The following is a 10,267-nucleotide window of genomic DNA, read 5'->3' as shown; positions in this document are numbered from 1 at the left end:
AGCCCTTCTGGTCTTGCTGTTTGTAGAATGGACTGATTTCAGTATGTTCATGCAATTTTTCCGTGAACTCAATTAGGGGTAATTGAAGCCCTTCTAACGCGCTCTGAAAGCAAGCCAGGGAAACGACGCGGAGAAAGGCGCTGTCTGCGGGTTTACGCCCTCGAACACGGGCCTAAACCTCACGTTTACAGGGGCGCTGACACGACGGGTTCTGCCAAAGCGAAGCGACACTCCGGTTACATCCCCGGCCCGCGCACCTCCTCGGCAGACACTTAGCGAGAAAGGAGTGCTGTTTATTTTCTGGGACTCGCAATTGGTTTTCCCGCTACGTGGCCTTTCCGTCGCGTGCTCAGAAATTGCGCTGGGCGCTGCTGGCGGGCTGGCTGAGCCGGATAAGGAGCCGAAAAAACGAGCTAAGAACTTTGCGCTCCTGCTTTCTTAACGTTATAGGGTAGCTTGAAAGCAGCTGCGTACGCTTCATGTCTCGGTATAAGTACTGTGACGTCGCCGGGTTACGAGCTGAGTGGTTTCTAACTGGGCTTACGAAGGGAGCTTAAGGGACTCTCCACCGTGCAAGATGAGGTCGACTGTTCTCTCCGGATTCATAGTGCTCATCGTCTGCAGTAAGTGTGTTCAGGGAGTCCCAAATTACTATTATTTTACTCGGGAAAGAAATACTCGACACGACTTCATTTACACCGGGCCGTGAACGTCCTGAAAAGAAAGGAAAGTTCCAGCAGGAGTATTTTGTGAACGCTGTCACTGTTCAACTCGCCGTTGTAGCGAAATCTGTTTTGGACTCTGCTTAACACTGAACGCTATTTGCTGCTGTTCATGACAGGTCATCAGTATTGTTTATATTCCCCTTCGAAATTCCATGTTGTCCCCGCCAAAACACTCCGTCCACTTATTAAAAAGTTGTGGCACATGCAGAATCGCCCCTGTGTTCAATTATCATGACACATTTCTTGAGTAAGTAGCTATATCGAGGGCACTTGAAGAAGGTCTGAGTTTAGGAATAAGTTTTTTTAATGGCTCATATTCGACGAAATTGACTTATTAGAAATCCTGTCTTAGCAATCTATACTCTTACGCTCATGTATTAACACTATATTCTCGCGCTGCTATTTTAGCACAATAAACTTAGGTTCAGCAAACTCCGAAGAAGAGAAATCGATTAGACAAGACATCGCTAAATTCATTTCTCATGCGTACAACGAAACAATTGTATACCATTAAATAAAATACATTAATGAAAAGTTCTATAACTAGCGTTTATTGAAAGAATGCAAGATATACTGCGCACTGTATCGGTTCAGCAAGATATTGTTACGAGTTTTACAAGAAATACGGTATCCCTAAAGAAGCAAGGTCGCAGATATTAAAAGAAAAAGCAGCATGAAAATGGTCTTTAAGGCTCAGATAAGTGGAATAGCTGTAAACTTATGCCCCTGATGCTGTTTCCTTCTCACAGGTGCTGCCTATAGCGAAGGAAGCTGGTAAATATGAATTCGAACTTATTGTGCGAAAAGTTAATGTGTGCTATGGGACCCCGTCTTATCACCTACCCTACGTTAAGCTTTAGTATAGAGAAAGTGCCAGTGTGTGTTTCTTTTTAAACGTGCTGAGATATGTATAAACTCGCAAACCGCGGAACATGAAGCTGGATATTTTTTGTACAAGAAAATAATAATAAAAAAAAACAGTAGTACCAGATAATTTAAATGAGAATGGATTCGCTATGTAGCACGCATGAAAAATATATCGTGGCAAGGAAAACACTTCAAAGTTTGATTCCCGGGCTTCCTGTAGAAGTGCATAGCTCCCATGACTATGATATCCCACATTCAACTTTTGTTTCCTATTTGGTGTATATTTTTTCTCTGTTCTCATCTTCATAAAGATAATCATGTCAGTGGTGTTGCGACATTTTCTTCACGACGTCCTCGTTTCCTCCGGCATTACTTCCCTGCGTTCTTTGTTAGGTGAGATCTATTCAGGTTCTGTTTAATGACATCTGTCTCGTTGATCGCGTAAGACATTGCAGTTTCTTTAGCGTACTTTGTCAATGACAACACAGGAGAGACCGCGATTGTGCCCTCATTGAGAGGGGCAGCTACCGTTCAATGAACATGCGAATGTTTCTTAGTTAGCAATTGTCAGCTCGTTATTTTGTGCTTAAGGCCCTGTTAGGATTATCTTGTCCAAGCTTTAATAACCACCGTAAGTATGGCGTAACCGCTGGCAGAAATGTTTTCACTACGTTTGAAGACACACTCCATCATTAGTGATTTACATCTACAAGCCTCCACGGCTTCACGCAGACAAGTCATTTTCTCGCACCGTCAGCATTGACAGCGCCGTACTTCCAAGGTTGCCATCCCTCATTTACGTATGATCAATTATTCTTTTCTTTCGTCGTAACCATCGTCGAGAAACTCATTACTCTCATGATGAAATCATGCAGGTCCTAACAACTCAAAATTTATTTGGAGCGAAGATTTTGTGCAACGGGTGTTGACACGCTGACATGGCGGAAGCTTATGGCGCACGAAAATACAAGGACACCGAAAGGCGTGGTACACACAGGTGCTATGTTCTTGTCTTCTCATGCGCTATAAACATCACCGTGTCATATACCAACACGCACAAAAGGCTACATATGCTAACAGTTTGCGTGTTCATTGTGGAGTCTTTGGCGTAAAGGAAACTTGTAGGCGCACGCGTACTCTGTCATCCCATTGGTACGCGGTGAGACACGTGACGATCACTTCAAGGAGCTGTCAGGCCAATTGTCAAGTTAGAGTTATGCGTGCAATCGGGGTTTAATGGTTCTTGCGGCGAATACAAATACTGTGCAATTTTCGCTTGCTTTGATTCCTTAACAGACTCCACGGAGTATTCAAAACGTCTTAGAGATAGGATATATGCCTAATGAGTGCCATATAGGAGTCTTTTTCTAGTGTAGTCACTTTGTTTCGATCTCTGGGTCTGTTGACTGACTTGTTGACATTAACTTTTGTCATTGTTAATGTGAACATTATATTCCTCCCTCTGGTGGTGTTTGTGAGTGCATAGTAAAGATATGTATGTATGTATTTATGTATGTATGTATGTATGTATGTATGTATGTATGTATGTATGTATGTATGTATGTATGTATGTATGTATGTATGTATGTATGTATGTATGTATGTATGTATGTATGTATGTATGTATGTATGTATGTATGTATGTATGTATGTATGTATGTATGCATGCATGTATGTATGTATGTATGTATGTATGTATGTATGTATGTATGTATGTATGTATGTATGTATGTATGTATGTATGTATGTATGTATGTATGTATGTATGTATGTATGTAATGCTCTGCTGGGGGACCGAGTTTCGATCCCGTCATCGGGCACGTAATATAATCGCTTTTTTAATTTGAGCTATTTGGAAAAATGGCGGTAGCACCCTGCAGTCAAGGTCAGGCAAGTCCGGGAGATTTCACAGAGAAAGCTTCGCTTAATAATAGTGGTTTCATTTATTGCTTTTGTCACTTCCATATTCCTACGAGCAGAAAAGCCAATGAAAACATTTTTTTGCATCCCTACCTGGCCACTGTCCCTATCTCGATACCTCGGTGACATTACAGGCTCACCCAAGCAAGGACGGCACGGGCTGCCATGTTCCCACAATCACACGGCATGATGCAGCCGGACGTTATGCCTCTCTCAGGTAAGATCTGGGTCGTTCGGCAAATAAATTCGAGAAATAAAGTGAGCTGCAATCACGGGAATAGAGCAAGTGAAAAAGAATCGGTCTGAGCGGCAAGCTGGAGTATTCAGAAGTGCTGAATGCCAGCCGAGTTGGCATTTCATAGTGACGAAAAATAACGCCATGAACAAGGCAAGAAAACGAAATTTGAGTTTTGGACGAAAAACCGCAGTTGCTAGTCTGCCACTGGTGTCGTGTTTCTTTGTCGTTCCTTGTTTATTGCGCGTTTCTTCGTCGGAGATGGAGTACTTGCGCAAATGCCGCTCAATGATAGAGATACGTTTGCTTATTATCGCAAACCTCCTCGCCTTCAACGCGTAGATTCACTATTGGTCAGACAAGGCCAGACGACCCTGCTCCGCACACTGCTCTATTTTGCAATTATGTGTTTAAGTACAATACACAAAGTGCTCACTTGCAACCTCCTTACGCAAGATTAGCGTGAATGTATTTTGCTATTTAGTTCAAATGTGTCTACAATTTGGTGTGCCACGAAAAGAGTAAATCATTTGTTGACGAAAGAGAAACTCGCGCTGAGTCATCGACTAGATGGCTTGGGTGATCCCGAAGCCAATCGGGATGCTTTTTCGTTCGCATACACATCGTGAAAAAAATTGAGTAATACCACTAATCGCACAAGAACTGCCCATCGCAACAGTGTTATTGCCTACAGTGTTATTCATCTGCGTAACTCTGCGTGAGGAACACGTTCGTTATAGACTCCGAATTGAAATATTTGATATTATTCACTGGCGATTTAAAATGGTGTAAAACAAACATCACTGGACTTCAAAGTTTGATGTAGCTTCTGAGGCAGCCATATTTGGATACTACCGGCCCCACGATACGCGGCCATGGCAGCGTAATGGATCAAAACCCAGAAAAGGTAAGATGGCAACGGTGTTTTGTATCCGTTCAAGGCTGCTTCGGTGTTTCTTTTTGTAATAAATTATCTGTGCTTCAAAAGAGTACTGGCATGCTATTTATTTGCCTTCTCAGTTTCTTGCCTTAAAGGAAGTTGCTAGGCCTCTCAACTCGATAATTACTGGAGAGCCTCGAAACGTTAAAAATAATTAATTATAATAGATTTTGTACTGCAAGTTTTGGTTCCGTTTTTCAAGAGGGTGACTGTTGTGACGTCATGGTCATGGCCCCTAAGCATCACGAAAAAGGTCGTCTTACCGGAACGGTACATTGCTACATTTTTGCACTCACTATTCCTCACTCAGTCGGCCTTCTATATACTCATTGTGAAGCCCCACGTAGCAGCGTAGCAGATTGCCTATAGCCAGCTAAAGTGAGCGTCAATAGGTCACAGTCATGCTACTCCCACCTGACTATCTCTGCATCATGACGTCAAGACATAGTAAACCGCTTGGAAATGAAGACAAAACTGGTTGCAGAAACGCTATATTTAATTTACCTGGGGCGGACTGAGGCCTTCCAGGCTTCTTCTTTTGTGTTGTTTGAAGGTCCCGTATCTTCATTTAACGTGTGTACATGAAACGTCATAAATACCACGCCAGTACTCCTTTCAGCTTTACATTATCAACGCTGAGTGCATTAATACCCAACACTGAACAAATAAGAGTAGCAGCTGATATAACTCCGTCATTTCATGCGATGTTATATTTAGGTGTACGCGTAATGAAATATAATTCTGGCCATCGCTTCTCACATGACCCAAGTAGAAATTTCTAATATAGTGGATCTCAATGAATACTTCGTCGTTAGACCAGTATTTTGGGTAAAATGAGAAACACCCTCAACTTTGCATGCGTATATGTTGATTTCTTGAGAACAATTTTTGGCACTATGATGTATGTATTGTAACTTGGTAATCACCTGTTTCCTTTTGTGTTATTTTCTTCTTCGGTTTAAGCATTACATGACCTTTCTCGTGAGTAAGATTGCCCACTCGCCCTCCCCAATGCATGGTGCGACTGAGGTGACAGTGGTATATAAGGCATCTGTCACTCCACTTACCCCCCTTCCTCTTTTTAGCTTAGATATACAGGGTAACAGACACGCTGCGACCATAGCTTGAACAGACACATGACAATTCCCGAGCATGGCCAGTATGAAGTAAGCGTATGTGCAAAAAAGAAAATTTGTGTGAAACAGCATTCTTTTTTTTTCTCAGTTATCCAAATTACAAAGCACTTCAGATTCTAGTGTGTGATTTGATCTGTGCAATACTTGCATTTAGGGTCCGGAGGTTTCCACGGGGGTGATTCGGGAATGTCATTTGGGTAAGCATATCGCTTTTTTCATTTAGATCAGATTTCCTTCTGGGTTCGTGCGTGGCTGACAAAAAAATCTTAGCAGTACAAAACATTGAAAGTATGTCAACGGCTGAACTGCGAACATAGGGGAGAATATGATAACCGTATCACAACATTTAGTATTGAAACAAGCTAGTTGCTCAGCCCCAGTTCGAAGGAAGCACACACAGACTTCATGACATAGCGTAATTCTGTTTCATCCGGCCACTCAACCAACGTAGAATGTGAATGTCGGTTAAGCATTGGACCGTACTACTTTTCATTACCTATTGAGGTTCCAGCAAGCTGCTTATCTTTACTTTTCAGGAGGAGCACAGGCTTCACTGGGGGCTCAGCACCTGCGCCCCATGGCATGAGTAAGTTGAATAATTTTTTCAACAAAACGCAGCCGCTACGCTGATTCGCAGTCGCGCAAAATGTCCTGTGTCGCTCGAAAAAGAGTCAACGGTTTATTACATGTAAGCTTAAAATGTAGCATACCCGCGCGAGAGGTCAAGGTAGTTGCTAATCCTTTAAGAAAGGTTTTTTTTTGGTGTTCAGAAGCTCCAGAAAAAAAAGCGATGAGAAAAGCACAAGCTATAACCTCCAACTAAGGTTTTATCACTGGGGAACACGTCTTTTACGCATAAGGAAGCCATATGTATAATCCATAGCAGAGAAGCACAGATTATATGCGCCCTAGTGTTATCGCCTTCTGTTTTTATTCCCTCTGTGCGTTTGCGGTTTAAGTTTATATGACATGTTCTCAATGATTAAAGCTTAGTTGGAAGTTAGTGCTTGTGCTCGCCTTAACCCTCTTGCGTTACTGATTTCCGCGTGCTAAAATATTTAGGTGTAAAATATGAAGAAGAAGAAAGTGGCCCCTGGAATCTGCGTCAAATATTTATCCCTGTTCGCAGAGATATTTCCGATGCGACTTTTTGACGCTATGTGTATTCTCCGTTCATATCGTTAAGGTTTATTTTTATTTTATTTCATTCATTAGTACTCTCAATGCTCAAGAACATTGCAGAGATTTGGTAGAATCGAGAATTATCACGATAAAGAAATTACTGGTTATGGAGTATTAGCTAATACCAGACGAAAACGAACAAAACGTTGCGCAGACGGGATTGATCCATTGAGGCGATTCTAGTCGTGCAATGTCCGTGGGATGAGTGAGACCGCAAGCGTACGTGTGACATGTATTGTAGCCGACTTTAAAGTGTGATAGACGCGTGGCGAAATGTAAGACGGTGGAGAAATTACTCAACGAGGCGCTTAGGTTAGGGAGCTTGGAATATTACGATGTCAGAAGGTTTGTATAGAAACCTATTTTGCTAACCTGCAGTTTAGGGAACACTGAGAGAAAAAGAATTGGGGAGGCCGCGTGAAATGTGGCGCCAAGCATGTATCAGGTGTTAATTTTCATGCGGAAAACCTTAAAATTAAAAAAGAATACCACTGCTATTTCTAGGTGCCAGCCGTTTTTGTTGATATGCGAGGTAACACAGGCGGCTATTAGAAGCCGGAAAAAATTAAATAGATATTTAGACTCAAACGTGCTAATTAAACATACAATTACTCACTTTAGGGCATAGGTTGATATTCTGACACTGAAACCGAGGAGTAGTGGAGGTATTTCTGCTTAGCATGAATCGTGAAAGAAGCGCCCATTTCGAGACGCGGCCTTAAAATGTGTTTTAATGTATTGGCGTTCGAGTGAATTTCACAGAAGCATGCCTCTAACAGTTGGGAAGAATTGTACTGGAACGACCAAGCCTTTTGTAGTTTATTTTTGGGACGGTTGTCTCTACATTCATGTTAGTCCTGGGAATTTGGTTAAGCTGAGATGAATGCTCCCGTCTCCAGTTGCGGAATTGCAACGGGTGTCGTACAGTAAGTAAATATTTGTTTACTTAACAAATTTTGCTTTCTTAACTTAATTATCAAGGATAAAACTTTCTTGTTGCAAATGATCACCTTATCACGCAGCATATCTGAGCGAAAGCGGAAGGGGCCTAGGAAAGACAGTTTTAACAGTATTCTGTGTAAAATTAGACAGTTGTTATATAGTAGGTCAAGGGCTTAGAAAAAGGAAACTGTCGCCCGTCCGAATTTTGTAGAAAGCTACAAAGGGAACCCATGCAGTTTTCTCAGAAAAAAGAAGCTTCGCAGGTGAAGAAAATTTCGCCCTGGTAAAGGGATTGAACCCGGGACCAACACCTTTCTGAGGCAATCGCTCTACCATTTGAGTTAGCCACGCGGCTAGCCGACTGTCACAGGGGAGCTGAATTATTTTACAAAAAGAAGCACGGGCACACGTACGATGGTGAATCAGTTCTGCGGAATCCCGCAAAGTGTTAGAATAATTACGAAAAAAAGAATTGTCACCCACCCGACAGTAGTACGAAGCTACAAAGGAAATTAAATACTGGTCGTTCATGAGACATTCGCGTTTTCACGAGCTGTATGAGTGAGGTGTCGTTTATCTAAGTACTTATCTTCTGCATTATACAGTGGGCGACCACACTATGGGATCCATGGGATCCATGGGATCCATGGGACGAATGCCTACCGGCGGTTTGCCGGGAATGGACGGTGACGCACCTCTGCCTCATGGCCAACCTTCCTCGTCGCAGTAAGCTGAAAGTCACAATATGTTGCAGCGTCAAAAACCAAGCAAATCGGGCTGGAAATGCTGTTAAATTAACCATTCATAAAGATGAAATACCAAAAAAAAAGAAAAGCACTACCGTTGTGCGCAACTCCTGCATTCACGTCAATGTTTTTCGATCTTATCGGACTTTTATATTTATATTAAAGATGTAAAAAAACCCATTAAAGTGTTGTACGGGGCTAGATGATAATACAAAGCCGTGCACGAACTGCGCAAACACGATAGAAAGAACAGAACGAAGCGAGGAAAAGCGCTGACTTTTGTGTTTCAATGAATAAAACAGCGGTTTATGGAAGAAAAGTAAATGGGAACACCAATGCATTTAGTCAGACACTTTGAAAATTAACGTCGCCAAACCGATGCTGTCCAGAGAATTCTTTCCACGGGGATATGCCGTGCGAAATCAGCGACTATAATTCGTAGATTGAAATGTGTGCCGTAAGGTAACTAATTAAAAAGGTAATTAGCGCAATACGGTAATTATACAATTGACCATATTGATTTATTGTAGAAATAGTGACCACCTGAATGGGTAATTTAGATCAAGCGTTAGAATAGGGATATCTGCCATAGGCAACCTTTAAAAAATGTTGCTGTCGCTAAACAAAACCTATATATTCTACCGGGACCTATGAAGTAAGGGTATACTTGGAGAGACAGCTCTGACTACCTTCTGTAATATTTTGTTAATAGCTGATTACTATGGGGGTCATTTTCTACCCAGAAAATTACCTTCGCATATCAGTACCAGCCTACTAAAAACGACTTATCTACAGCATCTTCGGTCAGTAGGTTCTCAGTTAGTAAATAATTTATTATGCTTAGTCCTGAAACCATGGCAGAAACTTCAGATAAGAGCTATATTCTATTGCGTTGAATAAAGCAGGAGATAAAGGTAAATCAGAAGCGAACAGAGTGGACTGGTGTATAAAATTATTTTAGCACACATTTGTGGTCTTAGGCAAGCACTCAATGCTTTTCGGTATTTTTCGGTAGAAATACTTCTTATTTACTAGTGCCACATGTAGGCTGCGATGCCGTTTTCAACATTATTTAATTCAAATGATGAACATGTATTTCATCGCCTGTTCGACGGATTCCGCTCTAAGAAAATGAACAGTTTCTTTTGTCTTCGAAAACGAAGAAATACGCCACCAATTTTTATATTTAGCTTAGCTTTCTTTAGTTTGAATTACTTATTTCGCGACAGTACAATGCAAGAAGATGCAGCAATGCCCTCTACCACATCAACATGTTCATTTGGTGCTTTTCTATTCTAGTTTCTTAGGTTGAAGAATCTAGTCTGGGGTACAACGTTTCAACGGGCACACATCGGTCAGTGGACTGAGAAGAAGCATCTAGTTTGACGACATGCCGGCGATTTCACCTGTAATAAATGTATGATGGACTCTCATACAACACGACTATTTTTGAACCAGTAATCTAGTTAGCCGGGTGCATTTTGGTCGACTCTTTCAAGGCTTACCAAGGATAAACGAATCTCGTGAAAGCACATCTAACGTGGTTTTAGACATACCTATAACGCGAATTAAAA

At 41.7% G+C, this 10,267-nt stretch overlaps 1 protein-coding gene across 1 annotated transcript; it reads left to right on the top strand.

The window, feature by feature from the left end:
* Positions 1-481: 481 nt before the first annotated feature.
* LOC139049151 (uncharacterized) lies at positions 482-10,131 on the top strand. Its single transcript, XM_070524394.1, has 7 exons — positions 482-623; positions 1,475-1,499; positions 3,647-3,729; positions 5,978-6,020; positions 6,360-6,409; positions 8,553-8,673; positions 9,993-10,131. Exons 1-7 carry the CDS (start codon positions 578-580, stop codon positions 10,003-10,005), a joined length of 381 nt encoding a protein of 126 aa, XP_070380495.1. The 5' UTR covers positions 482-577; the 3' UTR covers positions 10,006-10,131.
* Positions 10,132-10,267: the final 136 nt, after the last annotated feature.

This window comes from Dermacentor albipictus, chromosome 8 (genome assembly GCF_038994185.2).
Source record: "Dermacentor albipictus isolate Rhodes 1998 colony chromosome 8, USDA_Dalb.pri_finalv2, whole genome shotgun sequence".
Taxonomy (NCBI): domain Eukaryota; kingdom Metazoa; phylum Arthropoda; class Arachnida; order Ixodida; family Ixodidae; genus Dermacentor; species Dermacentor albipictus.
Note: the sequence above shows the minus strand (reverse complement) of the source record. Positions and strands in the feature narration are given on the sequence as shown.